General features: G+C 39.8%; 1 protein-coding gene across 2 annotated transcripts in view; it reads left to right on the forward strand.

Moving 5' to 3' along the window:
- Positions 1-24,778, forward strand: part of LOC113009907 (contactin-associated protein-like 4) — a 122,434-nt gene that overhangs the window by 22,593 nt on the left and 75,063 nt on the right. For both annotated transcript variants that reach the window (XM_026148549.1, XM_026148551.1), the window contains exon 2: positions 16,198-16,308. In XM_026148549.1, the coding sequence (XP_026004334.1) occupies positions 16,198-16,308 (111 nt within the window). The remainder of the gene's footprint in view (positions 1-16,197; positions 16,309-24,778) is intronic.

Raw genomic sequence — 24,778 nt, forward strand, 5'->3', positions numbered from 1 at the left:
TTTAGCCTGAATGCACCCCTTGCATGCATATGAATAAATACATTCAAAGACAAATTATCACCTTATGCCACTTTTCAGTATCTAACCACTACTTTAACAAGACTCTGGAGTGTTCACCGTGATGTTACCTGGTACTTTTAAGGAAGTCCGAAGGGTGGAATTTCAACTGTATCCAAAACAAGAAAAATATTCAATATGTAAAGTTTCAATAAGGCTTCCATATGCTGTTTCAGATAGTACAGAGGGATGGCTGAAGTGGTTGTTTATATGGAGGGCTTGTTGACTGGTGTACATGTTGTTATGCAAAGGAATGGTATGTCATCTGGGAATATGATTTGACTGAAATCAGCTACCAGCTTTATCCAGAACTGGCCAACACAGCCTGCAAAACACCTGTAAAACTCACTCTAGAGTTGTTCGCAGGTATATTTTGTTGCTCTTGGACAGAGCTAGCCTAGCCATTTCCTTGAAGTTTTCATGCTAAGCTAAGCTAGTGCATCCTTATACTGGGTAACCTCTACTGTACGAAAGCACGTTTGACCCCCAAGGCTACCTTTTTTGACTGCTGCGATCTGGCATTTTGTTGTGAAGCACTTTGTGATCTTTGTCTTGAAAAGTGCTACATAAATAAAATGTTACTATATTTACTATGTACCGTAACTGTAGTGTGATGGGTTAGGGATGGGAATTGATAAGAAATAAGTGATTCCGATTCCATTATCGATACTGTCATATAGGGCTGGGCCATATTATACCGTTCACGGTAATACCGGTATAATGTTAGGCAACGATAGGAAAATGAAATATCGCGATAGAATGGGAGTAAAACGCGCGTGCGCAGTGCCTTTGTTTTCATACGCACATGGCCGATTGTTGAGTGAAACAGATGAACCAGAATTGGTTTGTAAAAATGGTGCAACTTCCGTGATGTGGAACTGGTTTGGTGTTTGTCCGTCAGATACACAACAAAGCACATTTTTTTGCAGAACATGCAAGCGGCCGTCGTTATTGTTGTATTTGTCGGACTAAGATGCTCTTAAATCTGGGAGTAATCTGGGTCCTAAACTCCGTATGCTTCAGGTCAAACAACACTGCAGCATCACTTAGAGTTAAAAACTGTCTAAATTCTTTCATCTTTAATAAAACGATCAGCATTGCTGCTTTACCAGGTGTAACTATAAAGTTTAACTTCCAGGCATCCATGAAAACAAAAGTTATTACATTTAACGGAGTTAGAAGTTAGCAGGAAGCTAGCGGAAGTTAGCTCGCTAGTTTCGCTAGTTACCTAAGCATGATATTGCATGTTCTGACTGAGAGATTTCTGAAAAAATCAAACGTACAGCTCTGCTATCACTTCCAACATAAATGAAGACAGGAAACTAAACAGCAGTGACGTTTGTAGGGTTACTGAAGTTGGGCTAGCTGGTATATAATGATGTGCTACGTGATCGCTAGCGACACAGCTATGTTAGCATAACATAAACAGTGAAGCTGGAGGACGAACACTAACACTTTTCCACTTATAAAAGTTAACGTGAAGGTTCTTCATGGTTAGAGACAAATGCAATCGCATGGCAGGATGCTGTAAACGGACCAAACTTCAGTCAGGAGAACAACTGAGATAATCCATCCACAATACGAGGTTAGTCATTAATATACTGCAACAACATGGGAATAGAGCAGCTGCAGAGAATTCAACATTAATGAATCAATGGTACAGAAGTGGAGGAAGCAAGAAGAATGAGTTTAATAAAGTTTGATTTATCTGACTGCTTTGTTTCGCTTAATGTGCCTTATAATCCCGTGCACCTTACGGTCCGAAAAATGCATACTGCACACTGCAGTTTAATGTTGCAAAGCACCTCTTTTTAACTTCAGTGGATATTATATATGGTTATGCTCAGGATATGTCAGCCCATTTCTACTGGAAATGCCTTTTGGTTAAACTTTCAGCAAGGAATTTGCATTTGCACTGTTACATTTTTATAAAGCTTTAATGTACATAAAAACCAGCTTCTTGTTTAAGTGAAAATAAATGGAAGGTTGTCTTTTTGCGCTAGTAATGTTGTGGAGTTGTATTTTGTCTCGCATCAATTATATCGTCGGTTATATCGTTATCGCAAATTTTCAAATATATATCGTGATAAATATTTTTGGCCATATCGCCCTGCTCTACTGTCATATCGCTTATCGTTTCGATTCCTTAGTGATTCCCATTGGCTCCACTTTCAGAGTCACCACCATCTCTAAGCAGCGTATCAAAGACATTACATTCATGGAAATTAATTACATGCTGCATGGTTGAATGTTTGGAGGTATTTAACGTCTTTGTTGTGATCAGTGCTGGGGTTATAATGTAAAAAAGTTTTCACTTTTCTTAGTAGTAACGCAGTACATTACTTAATTACACCCAGAATAAAGACATTCATCCTGGGATCAGCATTCACTCAGGCTTAACATTACTCTGTGTTTTATGGCTGGCTTGCGAAGAGCCGAAGTTGTGTTAACAGTATGATTCAGTTGTTTTTGTCCTGGAGCAATCTCCATTTTACCATCCCGCCCTCATCCTTTTGTGCAATAAAAATAAAAGAAATGCCCATATCCATGCTGTAAACTGCGCCACTATTTCCCTACTCTGACACATGAACTGAAATCAGCTGATCATAGCGAGAGTGCAAGAACCGATAATCGGGATCGATAGGCAGGCAGACTAACGATTCCAAGGAATTGGACTACTCGATTCTCGATTCCCATCCCGAATGATTGGTAATGGTGCCTAAGCATGACTCTCCATCACTGTGTCAGTTAATAAATTAATACAGTGCATCACCATTTTCAAAAATTACCACAGTTAAGCAACAAAATACATATTATAAACTCATTCAGCTCTGCAAATAAGAGCACTTTTAAAAGGTGAACAATAGAGAGAGGAAGCACGAGTGAGGAGCTGAAACTCCGAGACAAACTGAAGCACACTTTGGCCCAAATCATTAAGCACAGTGTGAGAGTTGACCAGACGAGGAGTGGGGAGGGGGTCATTCATGCTCAGGAGTAGTACAAGGCAACAGAAGCCATTGTGAGTACACCACTAATCCGCTGCCAGCCTCATATACAGTACAGAGATGGTATTGATCTTCTCTTAGCCAAAAGCAATCTTGTTTACAAGAACTGCCTCTAGATTATGCAATGCTATATGAAATGTTTTTGACCTAGTAGGTTTTATTTTCGGTCATATGATACAAATACCAACTTCCTGTCATCGTTAAAATTTGTTGTCATTTATTTTTAACATTTACGTCTGTAATTCAGACTGTGGACATCATGGGACGAACATTTTAAGTAGCTGGACAAAAATGAGAACCATACCATGAAAGAGAGCTTTGTGTTGTGAATGAGTGTGTTCAGCATTTCTACTGATTCTGCTTCATTCTTGCTGCAGAGAATAGAGTCCATTTCCATCTTATCAGTATTTTGTGTTATTTCTTTGTCTTTCCTGCTCAAATTGCAGAATAAGTAAAAAAAGACTGTGTCTGGTTCCCTTGTGGTGCAGGGCAGGTTATCAAAGTCTGCTTTCCCATCCACTGTGCTGTACTGTCATTTTTTTTTTTTTTTACTATAATCTGCATAAAAAATTCTGGTTCCTGGTGTGTCTGCCAGCATAAATATAATACTGTAATTTGTAGAAGGCTATGGTAGAATGCAGTACCCCAAATTATGTAAAACTGCATTGAATTACTTATTTTGGGCATTTGTAGCTACAGTGCGGTTGTTCTGTAGATGGCACGGTAGGTGCCATATGCTGCTCTAAAGCCTGATCAGCTTCTCTCATCTTGTGCTATTAATTATGTGTCAAAGCAATGCTAATTAAACCAGGAGAGGAGCGCTCCTGCCATGTCCTTACCTTCAGGGTATTAGTTAGCACACTACACTGCTCTGCATTTCAATTAATCAATTAACAAGTCGGGCCACAGGCAGCTTTAGAACAGATATTGGCTGCTGTTGAATAATTCAACAGTTTTAATCAGCTTGTTCTGTCTATCAAGGCCGGAATATAAATCTTACATAATGTGTAAATGAAAAAAAAAAAAAGAACTGTTAGTGTATTTTTTGTTTACTGTTCATCTTTAGGGCATATGTAAGCTGTCACTGATTTTTTTAATGAGATCATTATTTTGTTTTTCTCCATTTTCCAGTCAACTTGCTACAGTAGCCATGTCTGCCTTTCATTTATTTAAGTGAACATTATCTCTTTATTTTAAGAATATGGAATCAATTGAAACAAAAAAAAAAGAGATGCTCCTATTTAACATGATTAAATTTGCATTTGGAATTTTTTTAAATAGTTTTTTTTCTTTTTACAAGCAAACATAGAAGAAAACATTTTGAAAACTTATTTACCCCCAGAAAACATGCACAATTCAGTTTGTTTCGGTAAACTGACATCAGTGGATTTAGTAAAAAGATTGGACATTCATGAGATTCAAAGAAACTGAGGAGCTGTAGAGTCAACAATATAGAGAAGTATCATTTGCCTGCTTCAAATGTCATTCTATTAGCTCATTAAAAGGCCCTTATTTATCATGTTGGGAGGTCACTCAGCAAGGCAAACAAATGAGGGAAATGGTGCAAAAAAGCAATGCAATACACAACAAGAACTAGACTAGGAAGTAGGAATACAAGCGAGAGAAGAAACTGAGGCAGAGATAAGAAATTGAGCAACCTTAGCTAGGAAGATGAAATGGGAAATGCAACTTTGAACAGCTGGAACACTTAACTGTGGAAAGTATCAAGACAGCCTGGCGAGTGACAGGGAAACAATAAAGTGTACACTGAGGAGACTGAGAACCGTGTGAAGAGACCTGAATTTATACATTTAAATCGGAAACCTTTTGAATCTAAACATAACATAATTCTAAACTATCAAACGGACATTTGAGTTTTTACTTCATTTTAATTTGGATTCACTTTCATTTTACTTGGATTTTTGAGCTGTGGTTTTTATTTGTTAACATTAACAATAGGTGGACTAGAGAGACAACAATGAGGAATGTTTGTTGAGTCTCTCAGCACAGTCTCAAGAGCATGGAGGAGATTCCAAGTGGCAGGTGGTTACACTCGAAGGGCTGGACAGGGTTGCAGAAGATCCTTAACCCATCAAAAGGACCAGTGTCTGGTCCTTTGTGCAAAGACAGACAGGATGACCAATGTTGAAGTCCTACAAAATGATCTCCAGCAGGCCACTGGTGTGAATATCTCTGACCACGCAATCAGAATCAGACTTTATGAGGGTGGTCTCAGGGCCCGATGTCTACTGGGTCCTGTGCTCACTGCCCGGCACCTTGGAACCTGAGTGACATTTGCCATAGAATACCAGAAGTGGCAGGTCCACCACTTTTTCACAGATGAGAGCAGGTTCACCCTGAGCCCACGGGACAGATAGGAAAAGTTCTAGAGATGCCATGGAGAATGTTTTGGTGCCTGGAACATCAAGCAACTGTTTTGGTGGTGAGGTCAGTCATGCTATTTGGAGGCATATCCATGGAGGAACATATAGACATCTACAGATTAGACAATGGCACCCTGACGGCCCTTACGTATCACAATGAAGTCCTTGGACCCATTGTCAGATTCTATGCTGGTGCAGTGGGGCCTGGGTTCCTCCTCCTGGTACAGCACAGTGCCCAGCCTCATGTGGCAAGAGTATGCAGGCAGATCCTGGAGGATTAAGGAAGTGATACTACAGACTGATCCTGACACCTCATGTTTTTCAAAACTTCCAGATTGCACCTCAAACTGTCCAGGAGCTCAGTGATGCTCTGGTCCAGATCTGTGAAGAAATGTATAACCCCAAAAAAACAATGTCCTACAGCTGTTTTGGTGAGAAAAAAAAAAATCATAAAAGCTCATGTGCAGCCTAACTCACAAGTGCACAGACATGAAATAAATTCAGTGATGATTCCAAATACTCTGTTATTTGGAAGACATGCATATATATACACATTTTATTTCAGTGATGCAAAAAGCTGTAAAGCTAGCTGTAAAAATAACTGGTTAAGAAACAACTTTGTGGACCCACAGGGTGAACTGGGAACTAGACAGGCAAATAGTTGAGCGAGGCTTTGTTAAAGATTGAGGAAGAAGAGCTGGAGAGGCTGGAGAAAAGGCTGGCAGGCTATGGCAGACTGGGTGAACTGAACAGAGGGAGGGATGGCATGGAGCTGGTGAGGCTGGCAGGGAAAACAGGAGAGCAACAACAAGAGACAGAAGGGAAGGGGTAAAATAGCAGAAACAATAGCAATTAGTCAAAGGTGGTGCCAGTAGTATAGTCAATGAATTTGTCAAGCCATAATCAGAGGTAGTGATTTCACAAGAAAGCAAATTTGGGGCTGATTTCTGTTACATTGTAGTAAATGGTTTGTCTTTGGGATGTTAACTGTTTATTGGGCAATGAAAGCAAATGCATGGATGTGTTCTGCTGTGTAGAATAGTGCAGCTAAACTGGAACTCTGGCCCTTCTAGTAGTGTTTTTGCTCTTTTCTCAGGTCAGTTCTGTGATTTTATTGTCTCTTCTTGTTTTATTAGTTTCCCATAAAGTAGTGTTGAGTCAAAAGGAAAAAGGTAAACTTGAATACGCATCATTTTTTATTTCACCGCTACACCCAGGTTCAGCCTCTTTGGGTCAAGCTCGAGGCAGAAGTAGTGCAGATTAGTAAAATAAACATTGACGTTTTCTGCTTGAGGATGATTGTTAGCGCTCTGGAGCAAAAACAACCATCGCTGGAGCCTCATTATCCTGCTTACTGCTACGTGCTTTGAACGGCTAAATAAGTTGGCTCCGCTCATACTGACAGGCACTGAACTTTGGGTTTGTGGGGCTTATAGAGCTCTGAAGTGCAGCACCTTCTGTTTGCTGAGGTGATGGATGGAGCTCATCGGTATTCAAGGTCCTCAGCTTTGTCACGCACTCTGTGGGCACTTTCTATTCAGTAAAACAGTAAAGAAGTGGACAATGCAGGTGAATGAGCCGTGATCTCCCTCCTTGTCTCTTCAGTGCCAAGTATTAGTGTGCCTGTCAGTCAGTGGTGGTTAATTGTACTTGGCAACGCCAAGGCCTTGGCACTCCAGAGAAATTTTTTAATCTTTTGAGACTTTTTACTGCTGTCAGATTCACAGTTTATTCACCCTGAATAATAAAACTGACACTGTGGATGAATGGACAGGCGAAGTTTAACTCTCATACTCCTAAATCTAACTCAGGTACCAGAAATGATTAAACTTTCGGATGATGGAAGGATATTTTATTGAGATGAAACGTATTGTCCCATCACTCAAGTGTCAACATAATAGTTTTTTTTGTCAGTGGAGTTCTGCATTACAGTGGGAGCTTTCCTTCTTTTATTATTGTCACCTCAGGCAAAAAGAGCTGCTTTTCTCATCTGTGTTAGATAAGTGAATTGTGTTATTTTCCACCTTGATATTTTCTCCTATAATTCCTATACATTTTTATAGGCTAAAAAGGCAAATATCTGCAACCTGGATCACTCTCTTTTCAACATCCTATTCTACTCTCGGTGGCGTATTCTTATCTTGAAGCAAAACAGGTCTCGTTTCCCTGGTGTCGTTCGCCATAATAGGCCATCTAATGTCATAAAAATGTGTTCAGCTATTTGCTGTTGAGTGTTTTATGGCTCACACACCTTTAACTCCACACTCCTGGAAGTCTAAAATGTAAATGTCAGGGGAGATGTGTTATTATGCGAGTCTACCCTCAATTAAATGTTGAGGCTAACACCAAGACAGGAGGTGTGCTTGTTTTCAGGAAGGTGCAGCAGTTTAATATTCAGAAAGGCTCTCTGTCCAACACAGCCAGGGTCAGTGTTGAGGTTCGTTGGCTGCAGAGGCCAGCAGGTATTCAACATTTAGCTTCATTTTCTTCTGAGCTGTCTTTGTTTGTGCTCTACTGGTCACACTGTCAAGGATGTCGGCTCTTAAATGCCACAGCGCCGCTGAAGAAAACTGGCCAAGTGTTTTTAAACTCCCTCTTGTGAGTCTCCCTCTTGAGTGTTACTTCAGCGAGGCTGTGCTCTCACCACACATTATCTCCTCAGGGATCGCAGCACTCCGCGTTGTAGAGCCGTCCCTCTTATCTCACCTCTTCAGACTACTGTAATTCACCTACTTTTCATACTGAGAGCTCTCCCAACACCCACAAGTGTGTGCCAGTGCCAGATCTGGATGAGTGAGACAAAAAGGGAAAACTTCAGAGGACAAAAGAGACATCTTCTAATGATTGTTGAATAGCTGGGTGGTATAAATATGTATGAATGTTCAATCAAATCAGATACTGTCCACAGAATTATGAAAATAACTGTGTGTAAAACAGGAAATTGCAAACTCTGAGGTCAGTACTTTGCAATTCATGTCTTATGAACTCAAGGCTGCATGTTAAACCCAGTTGTTATTCTTTTTTTTTTTATATTAAATCTTTGATCTGTATGTTGACAAAGAGAGGTGATGTGCTTATTCTGGTCATCTCAGGTGATATCCATCTGTGAGCTCAGCAGCCCAACAAGCTGCTCAGACCTTCTGTTTATGAGTGGCAGCCATTAAGGGAAAAGGTGGCTTTTAAAACGAGGTGATCTTTGTCAAACAGTGGATGAACCCAAGACTAACATAAAAAAAACATTTTACAAAGCTGGCCTAATATAGTTCAAAGATAAAAATATAGAATTCGAAATGAGCAGAATATAGTTTTTTCACAGCACTGTAATTATTATTATACTCGTTACCATGACTGACTGAGAAAGCAGCAGAAAACATTCAGAAAATGTCAGTCCAACTAGCTTCAGGCATACTTAGACTCGTTTCTACAATGAAAGCAGATCCCTGCTAATTTGGCAAAAGAGCTTGTTTGTGAAGTTTTTCTCAAACCAAAATTTCACTGAGAAAAACAGTTCACTCAGACACCAGCTACAGGAGCAGTCAGGGTCAAATGACACATTAATTTTAAAAGCTACCCCCAGATAATTGAGTGTTGTTAAAAGTACTATCAGCCATATTATGTTTCAAGCACCGAAGTCCTATATTTTGTTATAAATTTGGTCCACTTATTGTAATGACCTCTTACTTTCAAAACAGCCATTCAATAAGTTACGACATGTGCCTTTTTAAAATTTTTCTACAATATGTCATTTACTAAATCTACCTGCCAGTGTTCATTTTGACAGCAAATATTGATTTAGTTTGAGTCATAGGCTTTTATTCTAGTTTTAGTCAACTAAATCCCAAGATTGTAGAAGACTAAATCTAAAGTTGATTCAGTTGACTAATATATGAAGTGTAGAAGTTTAGAAGTTTTTTTTAATAACGTTTTTATCCGTTCAACACGGTTTACAAGGCATCTTATTTTCATCTTGATGCATGCTCAATCATCCAGGTACAGTGGGGCAAAAAAGTATTTAGTCAGCCACCGATTGTGCAAGTTCCCCCACCTAAAATGATGACAGAGGTCAGTAATTTGCACCAGAGGTACACTTCAACTGTGAGAGACAGAATGTGAAAAAAAAATCCATGAATCCACATGGTAGGATTTGTAAAGAATTTATTCGTAAATCAGGGTGGAAAATAAGTATTTGGTCAATAACAAAAATACAACTCAATACTTTGTAACATAACCTTTGTTGGCAATAACAGAGGTCAAACGTTTACTATAGGTCTTTACCAGGTTTGCACACACAGTAGCTGGTATTTTGGCCCATTCCTCCATGCAGATCTTCTCGAGAGCAGTGATGTTTCGGGGCTGTCGCCGAGCAACACGGACTTTCAACTCCCGCCACAGATTTTCTATGGGGTTGAGGTCTGGAGACTGGCTAGGCCACTCCAGGACTTTCAAATGCTTCTTACGGAGCCACTCCTTTGTTGCCCGGGCGGTGTGTTTTGGATCATTGTCATGTTGGAAGACCCAGCCTCGTTTCATCTTCAAAGTTCTCACTGATGGAAGGAGGTTTTGGCTCAAAATCTCACGATACATGGCCCCATTCATTCTGTCCTTAACACGGATCAGTCGTCCTGTCCCCTTGGCAGAAAAACAGCCCCATAGCATGATGTTTCCACCCCCATGCTTCACAGTAGGTATGGTGTTCTTGGGATGCAACTTAGTATTCTTCTTCCTCCAAACACGACGAGTTGAGTTTATACCAAAAAGTTCTACTTTGGTTTCATCTGACCACATGACATTCTCCCAATCCTCTGCTGCATCATCCATGTGCTCTCTGGCAAACTTCAGACGGGCCTGGACATGCACTGGCTTCAGCAGCGGAACACGTCTGGCACTGCAGGATTTGATTCCCTGCCATTGTAGTGTGTTACTGATGGTGACCTTTGTTACTTTGGTCCCAGCTCTCTGCAGGTCATTCACCAGGTCCCCCCGTGTGGTTCTGGGATCTTTGCTCACCGTTCTCATGATCAGTTTGACCCCACGGGATGAGATCTTGCGTGGAGCCCCAGATCGAGGGAGATTATCAGTGGTCTTGTATGTCTTCCATTTTCTGATGATTGCTCCCACAGTTGATTTTTTCACACCAAGCTGCTTGCCTATTGTAGATTCACTCTTCTCAGTCTGGTGCAGGTCTACAATACTTTTCCTGGTGTCCTTCGAAAGCTCTTTGGTCTTGGCCATGGCGGAGTTTGGAGTCTGACTGTTTGAGGCTGTGGACAGGTGTCTTTTATACAGATGATGAGTTCAAACAGGTCCCATTCATACAGGTAACGAGCGGGGGACAGAAAAGCTTCTTACAGAAGACGTTACAGGTCTGTGAGAGCCAGAGATTTTCCTTGTTTGAGGTGACCAAATACTTATTTCCCACCCTAATTTACGAATAAATTCTTTACAAATCCTACCATGTGGATTCATGGATTTTTTTTTCACATTCTGTCTCTCACAGTTGAAGTGTACCTCTGGTGCAAATTACTGACCTCTGTCATCATTTTAAGTGGGGGAACTTGCACAATCGGTGGCTGACTAAATACTTTTTTGCCCCACTGTAAGTAAATCTCCAAAAGTTGATTCTGTTCATCTGGACGTAGCGTTTTGTGGGAGAAATGTTTCGTCACTCATCCAAGTGACTTCTTCAGTCTCAGCTGAGTCCAGGTTTCCCCCAATCTTATGAACACATGAAAAGGGAAAGACCATCTCTGAATCGAGGAGGAGGCCTAAGGGTACATCTTTCACCATCTTACAATGCTGTGATTGCAGCCATCCCCCAACTCTCTGTGACAGGTACTCATGGCCAATGACCAGTGGGTTTTGATCAGTGGCTGTTGATCAATGGTCATGAGACTTTGCATAATTAAGATTAAGGAACTGACCTCCCAGCCCATTGTCAATTCAGTGGGCTGGTTTCAGTCATTATGCAAATGTACTATTTATAAGACTGGGGAAACCTGCAGTCAGCTGAGACTGAAGAAGTCACTTGGATGAGTGATGAAACGTTTCTCCCACTGAAATCGCTACATCCAGATGAACAGAATCAACTTTTGGGGTATCTTATTTTCATTGACATCAAATGAAACACATTTCCCTTCTGTTACATTTTCCTGAGAAACAGGGAGCATGGGAGTTAGCTGTACTCCCCGTCCCACCCTGTTTGTCTGCAGCAGATCAGATTTGTGTGTCTAACCTTACTGCACAAGGAAATTACTTGTAATTGGCTACTTTCCAAACTTGTCCCACCTTTCTACATAACTAGTTCTGATTTAAACTTGCAGAGTAAATTTCATTTTCCTTTTTATTCGTGACAAAAATCTCAATACATTTTGTCATAGTCTTTGTCCTTCTTTTTTAGTTTTCATTCAATTATCAACTTGTTTTCTTTAGAAAAGGCCGCTGATGAAAACTATGATAAAAATTAACTGGTTTATTAAATTGACATTGCTACCTACAAAGTGAAATATATTGTCATGAAATGCCGTGTGGCAGGCACGAGATGAGGACTCAAAGTACAGGACTCACAGACTCAAGGGATGAACTCGAAACCACAGCTTTATTTGCTGGTCACAGAAAAATGGGCATACAAAAAAAACTAAACTGGGAAACAACAAACTAAAACTCACAGGGAGATCCACACAGCAAGAGGGACGACGCGACACTGACTCAGAGAAACACAGGGTTTAGATACACTGGGAAGTAACGAGGGGAATGAGACAAAGGAGGGCACAGCTGGGAGAAATCAGGACTGATGAGACAAGCAAAGCAGGACGCATTCACATAAGACACGCCCCATCAAAGTAAAACAGGAAGTATCACACAGAGACGCAAACTTGACACGGTGGAGACAGCAATTAAGAAACACAGAGACATAAACCATAAGGCAGAGGACTCTAAGAACCAAAAGACACAGAGGGAAACTCAAACATGCAGACACAGACTTACACAGAACAGAGGGGACACAGAGAAACATGAAGGGCAAGGGATCGAAACTAGAAACCATAGAATAACTCACACAAGTACAATAATACAAAAATCACAAAGAACTAAACGTGCTGGGTCAGGAGACCCAGGACCCTGACATATATTGTATGGACACTTGTTGTTTTGATGTTAATGCCAGAGCAGGCTTGCACCTCTTCAGTTATTGAGTCGGCAGACAGCACAACTTTCTGCTGTTTAGTGGTGGTTCCTAAACACACCAGTTTGCAATAATGTCTCGTACGGTTAATCATGGAATATCTAGGGGGGAAGAAATTTTACAGATTGAGTAGTTGTAACGATGGGATCCTATCACAGTACCATACTTGAACTCGGTGAGCTCTTTCAAATAGCCCATTCTTTCACGAATATTTGTAAACGCATACTTTACCCATTTTTTTTGTCCATATAGAGTGTGTTGAATATGGATATTATGAAATCTGTGTCACTCACTCATTTAAATGGTGTGGTATTTCTCATCAACAAGTAAAAGCACTGGGTCTTGGTGAATATTGGGAGAGCGGATGAAGACCTTGTGTTGTTGAGATGAAGTGCACTGATGTTGACAGAGTAATCGAAACTAAAGCCTTGTTGTCAGAGTTGTGGGGCCAGATTGGACTGCTGCGTGAATCATAGTAATTGGCTCTTGTCTCAGTGGTGGAGAACAACATCCATTAACAGAGAGGATTTAGAGGGAGGAGGTGTTAGTTTGGCTTTAGCTTATGTTTGCAGCTTGAGAGGAAAACGATGAATATTTATGGGGCTGAATCTGTGTGTATATCTGTGAGATACGATTACGCCGTGCAGACCAACGACAATCTCGTAAAACTAAAATTTAATTTGTATTGTGTGTTGATTTCTTGGTTAGTAAATTGTTACTCCATATATTCAGTTTTACTGCCTTTAATCTGGGGTAGGCTCTGGGCTGTTTTCAGGCTTTAGACACACTGGTTTCCACTGTTTTCTCCAGACCAGATGAGATGACCAGCATAAAGAGTAAGAAAGTATTGGGTGTTGCAAAGAGTTAAGTAGATTTTACTTGGGCCAGCAGGGTTTAAATTCAGGGTGAAACCAACATCGGGACTAGCTTAATTTTAGCACAAAGCCTCCTACTTGTCTGGTGGGAGAGACTGAGAACAGAAGGAGAGCTGCAGGAGATGGAAAGCTGTCTGTTTTCCAAATTCTGGCTTTTTTTTGTTTGTTTGTTTGTTTTGTTGTTTTCTGCTCACCTCAGGTTCAATTAACTGTCAGAATTAAGTCTGTAAAAAAATCATTATCTACAAATAATGAGATGAAATAATATATACATAAACAAGCAAACAATCAAATGATCTTCTTCATCATTAGTGATGTGATGTTTTGATTGCAGGACATCATCTGTAAACCAAGGTTTCTTTTGACAACACCGATTCATCCACATCAGTATCCAGCCTGTAATGAGTCACTCAGGATGCCATTCATCTCCACAAGGCGACATGATTGCAACATTCATTTATCTATCGAGGCAGAATTACACCATTTACTCATCCAACTGGACATTATTAGACTGTTCATTCATCTAATATGAGGCCATTACAGCTGAAAGACCTGTTTCAACCCAGGGAACATTAAACCTGCTTCTCAATGATTAGACTCCACTCTGCCACTCATGTTGTTATACTCAGAGTCGATAGGATTGATGAATAGCTGTCGTATGAAACACTCATTAGATGTTAGCTTTTCAATTTTAAGGACTGTTTGCTTCTCCAAGTGTTGTCTGAAGGCATTAAAAGCCCCTCAGCCATACCGGATAAATCAAAATGCACAGCGATCAAGTTGAGAGCAACACAGCATGTCTTTGATCCTGAAAAGGCGATCATTTGAAGCTCCTCTCCTGCTGTTTATAACAATTCAGTGGTTTTTACACATGCTAAGAGATGTAGGCTGATCCATTTCCAATTGCATCTGATACTGTGATTTCCTCAGCATGGTTTCTGTTGTTTATCTCTGTTATATGAATCACTCAGACGCGTCTTCGACTCCGAAGATGAGCTTAGAGACTGTAATCCAATCTCTTTTAAGATTTTGATTGGTTCAGTGAGAGACTGGAGATGAATGTGACAGGCATGTTCTGACATTAAACTTACAACTGATAACACCTCCAAGCACTCTGTGGTATCTTAATGAGACAAATTAAAAAAAAGTTTGCTTTAGCGAATAGTTACACAATTTGTGGAGCTCATGTCTGGGCAGCATGATGCACTGTTCAGACTAAAGGCAATCTCAAAACAAACATTCATTACACACATTGTTTTTTATTGTATAGTATGTTAGTTTATAATTCAATGGGGGAAATGATTATTAGTTTATCCCCTGTTTGTGAGTTTGCTCTCTTACAGAAAAATGAAGAGTCAGCAGTATTTATGGTAGTTTAATTTTAACCGAGAGGGACAGAATATCAACCAAAAATCCAGCAAAAAGTTATACATTGACTTGCATAAATAAATATTTGATCTCCTGGAACCGACTCTGAATTCTGACCTACAGATTCCTACAGATGAACGTCTAAATGACTCAGGAAAGTCTTGTAAGAAAGTGATGTGCTCTGATGAAACCAAAATTGAGCCCTTTAGCATCGACTCAACCCGCTGTACTTGGAGGAAGAGAAATGCTGAGTATGACCTAAAAATTGCTATTCTTACATGCAAGCACACCAGAAAACAGAAAGCATAATGTTTCCAAGCGTACAGAATGACTTCACTGCATTGAGGGGACAACTTGCATTGTAAAATCTTCCCGCAGCCAGATCACTTAAGATGTGTCTTTAATAGGACTTCCAGCATAATCATGATCCAAAAAAATACTTCCAAGTCAATGAAGGAGTGGCTAAGGAAGACGCACATTAAGCTCATGAAGTGGCCTAGCACCTCTCTAGCTCACAATCCTATAGAAAATCTGCTGAGTGAGCTGGAGCTTCAAGTTGCCAAGCAGCAGCCAAGAAACCCAAAGGATTTAGAGTTTCTGAGAGACTGGTCAAAATCCATTCTGATGTCCAATTATCAGAAGTTAAATCAGAAAAATAATCAGTAGTTAATGCGAGATTCTCTCAGGGCAAATTTAAACCATAGGAAACCAGAAAAACTCCCAAGAGGCTGAAAAGAAGAGCATAACATTAGTGTCAGTCCCAAAAAGTTGATTCTGTTCATCTGGACCTAACATTTTTAGTGGGAGAAGCATTTCATCACCCATCAGTGTATTTAGAAAAGCCGATGATACTCCACGTTTTACAGTTGGTCCAGAATCAGACCTGTTTGCATTACCCAATCAGTGGATTTTCCTCATGTGTTACAAAGATGATTACAACAGCTACACAGTATTAGATCATTTTGAGGAAACACATGTAAATGTAAAGGAATACAAACATTAATGTTAAATTAATATTTATTTCATCTAGGACTAACAACGCATATGCCAACAAAAGTGCAGTGAACTGAGAGTAATCATTCATTTGATACATGATTTAGAAATACAATTTAAAGATACGTGATGGGTCACATATCGGTCATGATGCACACCTCTTCATAGTTTCCTTCATTTCCATTTCGTCTGTAGTGCACAAGATATTGAAAGCACAAACATACAACCTCTTATGAATCTTTTTGACTATTGACTTTTTGACAAACTTTTCACAATATTTTGTATGAAGTTCTAACCTTGCATGTTTTTTCTGCTCTTTTTTTTATCGGTGACAGAGGTGTGTGACAGACCACTGGTCTCCAGCCTGCCTCCATCATCCTTCAGGAGCTCTTCACAGCTGTCCACCAGCCATGCGCCTGGCTTTGCCAAACTCAACAGAAGAGACGGTGAGGTTTTACTGTTGTTGGGGAGTGGGTCATTCACAGATACCTGTTGTGCTTAATGAGTAGGACTTTGGCTGTGGATTTGTTTAAAGTGCTGGAGGTTCAAAATAATTGTGTTTCATGACCTAATTCTTGTATTTCACATGCTTTGTCAAAAAACGTTTCCTTATGTATAGATAAATGGTAAATGAACCTTGATGTTTTTCTTTGCTGTCTTGAAGATATGATGGGGCCCGATTATTCAAGATTTTGTGTTGGGGGAGAGTGGTCAGATTAGAGATTAAATCTGTTAAATCTTCTATGCAGTCAGGAGATGCATGAAAAATTATGAAAGGGCTCATTTACATTTTGAGAAAAGCTAATCGAGTCTATTAATAAATAAAGTAAATACACTGAAGTTGTTCTTTTCAACTTCTACATGTCTGTTTAAATCACCCCCACTATAGTTAATATACCTGAACTGAGAAAGGCAGGATCGGCTGTGGAACAGCCTGGCTGTGTAGTGCAAGGCAGTGCAGGAGGCCATGGAGAAGCTCAAGAAGTTTGGTTTCTTTGTAAGGTTGTGGAACCGGCCAGTGGAGATGCAGGTTTCTTTTGGGAGCCTGGCTCAGTTGAATTTCCTGGAATGGTGCGATGGTGAGTGGAGTCCTGTTCATCCAGGATGCTGAATTTGTTGGGGCTCATTTCAACCACAACAACCAAACAGTTAAAACAGCAAAGGATTAAAGAGCAGGTAAACAGATTCACACGATAACACCTACATGCCGGCAGATACTGAAAGCCGACATCTCACAGATTCTAAAACTGCAGGTTTCGTTACTCTCCAACCAAAATTCACTGAACCAGCAGCATAAGATCAAAACTATGCTTCACGTTTGAAAAACATTGTCATGAATTTCCTGTTACTTTGGCTATTTTGCTTCCAACACAATAAAATCCCACTTCCTGCACAGCTCTCTCTGTGTACTTCAAGAACAGTTTCCCATCAAAAATCCCTATTCTGCATTATTTGCTTGCTTATTGTGCACCAGTCAAATGTTTGTACAGTGTTGTTGGGTGCTGTTTTTGTTTTGTTTTTTTGATGACCTCCAACAAGAAAGCAAATTTCCTGGCCAGGAAAATCTCCTTCATATTTTTCAGTGTTTTATCCTCAGTCACATTGACACAAAGGCATCTGCTGTGACGCTTGCAACTCTGATGAAGTCTCACAAGTGTCAGCTTTGTTTTTATACCAAGTTTACACTGAGTATGTAATTGCAGAGAAATATTCAAATACGTTTGAATTAAATATTTTTAATATACAAGGTGTGAAGGCTTATTTTGACACTACATATACAAAGACAAATGATCATAATTATAATATTTCTGAGTCAAAATTAAATTGAATTGAATTAAATCAGGACCTTGTGAATCAGGATTGAATCAGTTGTAGAAATGATACCCAGCCCTACTGATAATCTCACTACAGATGAATACTGGCCAGGTTTTTCTAATCCTTATTATTTATTTTATTCAATGTTTAAATATAGTGTGTACAATAATATTTTTTATATACACACAGTAGTAGAAACTTACTTGGCAGACAGAGAGTTAAATGTGCTTTAAAAACATAACATTTCTTAAATGTAGATGCAATGATGCAAATGATCTTGTGGATCTGTTTGTTGGTATGATGCTTCTTGAGTGGGGAATAGCATTTTAAAACAGAGGCGTTGCTCTGCAGCTGTGGAGATCAGCTGAAGAAATACTTTTGTGAAGCTCTGGCCTCAAAGCACAAAACACCAAACAGGATTTTTTTCCTTACTTGATTTACTCAGACAAACAGACAGCCCACTGGTGACTAGTTTAGAGGTAGACAGAGGATCAGAATAATTTATAAGACGAGACAAAACAGAAGAATACGCACCAGTTGCTTTGTCTTTATTCTCTGTTGATGCCATTTGTATTGGATGCTGATACTAGAAGGATAGCTGTGTGGTGTTTGTTTGTCCAGCATGAAAACCCAGCAGGGAATCTTGTGTTGGATGCTGATGTGAAGCTTCGACAAAATGAAGATTGTGGTTTGTTGTGGAGCGTTCTGCAGGGAGCAGGCTTCAGTGTTTTATCCTGACATCAAAGCTCTAAATCAGCTGGGAGGGTGAGATGGGTTTAATCTGGATCTGAATGATTTCCACCACCTGGGAAACAAGAATCCGAGCATGGAAAAATTGTGCTACAGCCGAGGCTGTTGCCAATTTGTTTTCCTGTCTTACAAGTCAACGACTTTGCTCTGAAATGTTGCTTAACTTTAGGTTAATGACAAATCAAGTTCTCTTTTCATTGTATTGCATAAATGATGGTTTGAAAAGTGTAGAGATTTTGGCAAGTCATAGAGCAAAGGTGACAAGAAGTTAAAATGAGGTAATAAATGCAGACACCCCGACAGTTTGGAAAATCAGCTGGAGATAGTGTTAATAAAATTTACTGGAGAACAAAGTGAAAAACTTAACGGGTTTAAAATCAAATCCAAATGGTAACACAACTCAAAAGAAGAAACATAAAGGCAACCAAAGATGGGTGAGCAGGTGGACAGCAAGGCTCACAGAGACAGGGGGAGGGAGACAAGATGATGTAGGGCTGACTGAGAAATAAAGGAAGGATAGAAGCAATTAGGATATCACAGGTGTGAATTACTTTCAAAATAAAATTCCTAATAAAAATTAGTACGGTTAGCACTGTTGCCTCACAGCAAGAAGGTCCTAAGTTTGACACCACCACCACCACTCCTTTCTGTGTTCTGAGTTTGCATGTTCTCCCCGTCTTTGTGTGGGTTCTGTCCAGGTCCCCTCAGTCCAAAGACATCCACTCAGTAACTGTTGGATCTAAACTGGCGATAGGTGTGAATGTGAGTGTGAATGGTCTATCTCTCCGTATTAGCCCTGCGTCGGATTGGCGAAATGTCCAGGGTATACACTGCAGTGTTCAAGATCACAGGCAGAAAAAGTAAAATAGGAACTAGAAACAGTGACTCTCAAGATGAAAGACAATCTAGAATGGGGGAAAAAAGATCTACCGCCTTATATTTTTTATTTTCCTCAATGTGATTAAGTATATCAGTTTACCATTACCATAAAAAGACCAAACTTAAATTAGTAATGGATACCATTTACTTGCTACAGTTTCCCAAGTCTGCTATTGTTCTTTCTGGCACACTGTCACACTGCTACGACTTACTGGCATCCTTACATAGAGCATAATTTTGGTTAATGAACTGCCTGTGCTTTTCCTGTTATTGGCATGTTCTGAAAAAGGCCTTTTTTCCCCACTATGTTGTCCTTATTGGTGGTAGTGGAAGTGATGTCACTGACTTTTGACTGATTTGTGAAATAAAGACTGCAGGAGGTAAACAGCAATCAAAGGACTTTTTTTCAGTCTTTGTGGCCGGAGCTATTTGTGAGTTTATTCTGGGATGAAATTAGGGTGTAATTTGACCGGGTCTACACGTCCCTGCTTCTTCTAAAGGATTTTTTTTAAGCCCGGTGGGGATAAAAATGTATCCCCCTCTGATTTTAACACCCTGAAACACTCTGCAGTACAAAGACATTGACTTTCACTTCCAGAACTTGTGATCCTGTGACTGCAAACAGGACACTGTTGGGAGGATGATCTGTTTCCTATTCCATTCATCTTTGATTATGCCACCATTATACCACTGCTGTTTCAATGTGAAAACTACCACTAACTAAATAAAAGAAAAAAAGAATTTTGTATATCAGATTTTACAACAGACTCACAAAAAAAAATCCATCCATCCATTCGCTTCCGCTTCTCCTTTTCAGGGTCGCGGGGGGCGCTGGAGCCTATCCCAGCTGTCATAGGGCGAGAGGCGGGGTACACCCTGGACAGGTCACCAGTCTGTCGCAGGGCCAACACACAGAGACAGACAACCAGTTGCACTCACATTCACTCCCGCATTCACACCTATGGGCAATTTAGATTGTTCAATTAACCTATCCCAACAAAAAAGAAATCCAAAACACAAAATAAAAACTTGAATGACTACCGACAACCAACCGCATATTTGATTTTATAGACTACATCAGCTTCCCTACCGCCTTTTATTTCAACTTGTTAAATTGCAGTGCAATTTAACAGCAGTAAGGGTGCTGTTTGCAACATCCTGCTTTTTATGAAGGGCATCTCTGAAGAAGTGTTAAGGACATGGTTTGTTGGCTTGGCAAGTGATGAAGCAGCAGCTGTAATGAGCCAATAGAGAGAAGCACCCACATTTCTGTGTGTGGGAAAAATCCACCATAATCCCACTGTCATTCACTGCATCATTCATAGTTAGAACCTGTGGCCCATGATGCTGTAAAACACATTAGAGTTGATATGATCTGTGCCTTAATGTAACCAAGTAGTTTTTTTTGCACAAACCTAACCAAATAAGAACTCTACATATTTGTCCTTTTTCATTCAATGTGGCGCCTTCTCCAGGGTCACAGCCTTGGTAATTATGCCAATAACTCCACGTCATCAATTTTAATCTATAATAGACATATATTTAATATTTACACTAACTCTTTAATGTTTAAAACTTCACTTTTGAATTCAAAGCTAAAGTACTTTCAGGACATGAGTGTGTTCTACTCGTGCAGTGCCAAAATGCAGACAGACTAACTTAACAACTTGTTTTGAGCATGGCTTAGAATTTAGTCAAGGAAAAGCCACTCTACATGCTAATAATTTATCAGTATTGCTCCCTCAAGCGGCCAGATTCTTGATTAATTAAAAATGATAATTAATGACAAATTCAGTGCCATGAATGTCAGGTCATACACGATACTCGTGGATCATAACTGTAAAAAATAATCAGTAAAAATCACGTCAAGTTTTTTTTTTTTTTTTTTTAAAAATTAAAAAAAAAAAAAAAAATCACGTCAAGTTGCAAAAACGCAGACATTAGGAGTAGGAGGGTAATGAATGGCCACTGTGCTGCTGATGGCTTCATAAATCAGGTTCAGCTGTCATTCTACTACTACATTTTTCAAATCAAGTTGTAGTGGCAGATCAGGAGAGCCGTGTGTGTCACATTTCCTTCCCAGCTGTATTAACGGTGCAAAGCCCACACGATCCCGGCTGTTTGCTGAGGAAATCGATGAATTAATGAACGCCTCCGTCTCATTTTCAACTCCTACTGCTGCTTCTGCGGCTGCTGATGCTGCAAAAACTCTGGCTGCTGTAGCTGTTCTCAGAGGAGCAGCTTCCCTTTCAGTTCATTTACTCACTAAATGAACAGAGATTATCAAAGCCCTGAAATACCTTTTACATATAAATGCATGTATTATTAAATTTGGGCTTTAACTTCAAAGACTTTTTGTTATTAGAGATGGCTGTAGCTCAGCAGGTATAGAGCAGGTGCTCTACTGCTTGACTACATCATTGATTTGCTTGGCTTGCTTGACTCCAGCAATGACAACAGTGGTTGCTAATGCTTAACTTTAAAACCTAGCCATAAATTGTAAAACAGCTTGGAGACATTGTTGCTGGTGGTGATAGTCTTGAGCATATATCCAAAATGTACTGTGTAGAGTTATTTGTGGCCAGTGGTTTATGAAACTATTTCAGTGCACTGTTACATTTTTCTGTTTCTTCAGAGAATAAAGATCTAATGTATAACTTATTACTCTCATTTTTATTTTCATGTCTATTTAAGCTTAATTTATAACAGTATTTATAACAGTATGTTTGCACTGAAGCACCGCAGCAATTTCCTAATGTTGTAAACCCGCTCAACATTTGGCAATAAAACCCTTTCTGATTCTGATTCTGATTACACAAACTTTGTCAGGCCTTTGTGTTCAAACAGGCAGAAATATATGATATATGAAATACACGGGAACACATAGGTACATTTAAAATTTCTGTCTCTGCTCATTAAAAAAAACAACTGAAAAAATAGCTGATATAAATTTAAATGACGTCCCCTTTGTGAAACACGTAGTGTTCAAGCACTCTTGGCTTCTTGCACATGCTCGCTCTCTGCGCAGGTTTGAGTTTGTGATGAAATCAATGTGCAAATGCAGGACGAGCATATGCGTTACTGGATTCAGCCAGCCATTTTTTGCCACTTTGTGGGACTCAGTTGAGACGTGAAGTGTGCTTGGCAGACTTCCTGAACAAATAAAAACCACGTCTGAAATGACGATGTTATTGTTTGCCACATAGTTTTATCACACAAAAAGCTCAGCTAAGCAGTGATAAATGTGTTTATATGTTGTGTATCGCTTCAGAGCGACATACACATTCTTGTTTTTATATAGATGGCAGATTCTTTTGAAAGGTGGCACACTCAATATTTTTTGCAGTCACTGTATTTTTACATCTGGGTGCAGAAAAGCCTGAAAAGCTCTGGCAAGAGGCTCGTTGAAGATAAATGTCTGTCTTACCAAAACCTGTGGGATGAATCACTCACTATTCTGGGCTCCCCACCTCTCTGTTTAGATCTTCCTTCATTTTGATTTCCTGTTCTTACAGTTTATCGCTCATTTCTCACATAAGCCTCTTTTTTTTATCCTTGTAGAATTTTTACCCCCCTTTCCCATCCATCTGCTTTCCGTGTTTTAAATGAGCTTCTTAGAAGTTGTCTCCTTTTCTTTGCAGTCTGTTTTCTGGTGTAGTCATTAGTTTCACTCCGTCTGCAGCCACATTTTCATCAGTAAAAACTAATTTCGTCAGCCACATCTTCTTGCCAAATGTTAATAGCAGTGTTCGTGTTCTTTTCTCGGGCAGCGCTGACAATTATCAGTAAAGCTGCTGCAATTATGCTGGAATAGACGTTAAGACTTATTGTGCCACTGTAATCACTTTCTCAGTGAATTTGATTTAAAATGCGAATTTAACTTTAATTGGAAACCTGTTGTGTTTACGAATTGCCAACTAATCAAGTACTGATTTACGCCTGTCTCTGTGTGTGAGTGTGTGTGTGTTCATTGTTCAAAGTTCCAGTATTACACTTGAAGCTTGAGGGGAAATAGGCTGGAGTTTCCCTGCAGGAGATATCCAATGTTTCCCAGCCTGCTGCTGCTACATCGAGCCCATTAGCCCTTCTGTTCGTCTGACATGTCATCAGGCTGCTGAAATTACCATCCAGGCTTGCTATTCTCATGTAAATGATTAACCTTCATTCCAGGTCTGTCTTTCCCATTCAGCTCCATGTCTGTCTGTAGTGTTGTCTGTTCACTGTGCTGCCTGTCTCTTAAGGTAACAGCTTGCCTCTTCCTCTGCCTGTCTCTCCTTTCAACTTTTGACTTTTCATTTTGCTCATGTCTATCTCTGTATGTTCCTGTCTGTCTTCTGTACCTGTCAGGTGGAATTTCGGTGCATTATTAATGATTCAGTGGTCCTTTCTTTGCTTATCCATCTATCTGCTTCTTATAGCTGTGCTTCTGTCCGCAGTGGCTTCATGTCAAGCTTGGTCTCCCTTCAGCAGTAAAGCAGAAGGGCAACTGTGCAGCCTGAGCAGCTTTTCTCTTCACCTATTACATACACTCCTTAATGCTCTAGTAACGGGACAAATTGAGTTGGTTTCAGGTGTCAGTCCTTACAGGTTAACTGGATTCAGTTGGTATCAGGGACAAACCTGTCTCACATTAGTTGTATTAAGTCTTTGTTGAGAAGAATTTTCCAGAAAAAAACAAAGTCTTATACTATGTATGATTATTCGGGGACTTTCTGGGGAAAATTAGGATAAAGTTTTCTGGAAACCAATTTTCAATTTAATTTGCAGCTAATTAGGGAGAATAAAGATAATGGTCAGTTAGTTCAGCTGCTTTTAATGAACCCCAATTAACTGGTAGCATAACCCAGAAAGTTTTTAGTTAATATACATTACGCTAACAGAAAGCACAAAAGATGAGTTAATTCACCAAGCATTTAATTGGGATTGCCTGTGCACTATAATACAATCCCTTACAACAGTGCCATGAATTCTACCTATAAATGGAGCCTGTATATTTGGCTTTTTTGACATTGTCCAAAAGCTGATAATTCTATAATCGAGTTTGCAGTGGGTGGTGGTTTGTATTTCTTTTCACTGCTATAATGCACTCTATTCAATAGGAGTCTCTCACCGTCTGAAATGGGGGCAAAAATATTCAGCTGGTGTTGTTCGTAGCATGTAAATGACTTTTGACAGCTGCACAATTTAATCATCTGCCTTTCATGCAAGTCTTTTATCCTGTGGATGAGTGGAAACTGACAATATATCTCTCGCTTAGGTTCCAATGTAGGCTTGGGTAACATTCATTGTCTTCTTCCTAAGGCAGTGTTGTTGTCACAACACTATCCAGCTGTAATTGGCATTTTTGGCACAGCATCAGAAATCTCTGTCCAGAAGAGTGAAGCCTCAGCCTCTGAGGCCTCAGATAGGGAAAGGCTGGAGTGCCCATTGGGAATGAGTTACAGCCCCATGTGGAGAATTTTACATGTCTAG

Source organism: Astatotilapia calliptera, chromosome 18 (genome assembly GCF_900246225.1).
Source record: "Astatotilapia calliptera chromosome 18, fAstCal1.2, whole genome shotgun sequence".
NCBI lineage: Eukaryota > Metazoa > Chordata > Actinopteri > Cichliformes > Cichlidae > Astatotilapia > Astatotilapia calliptera.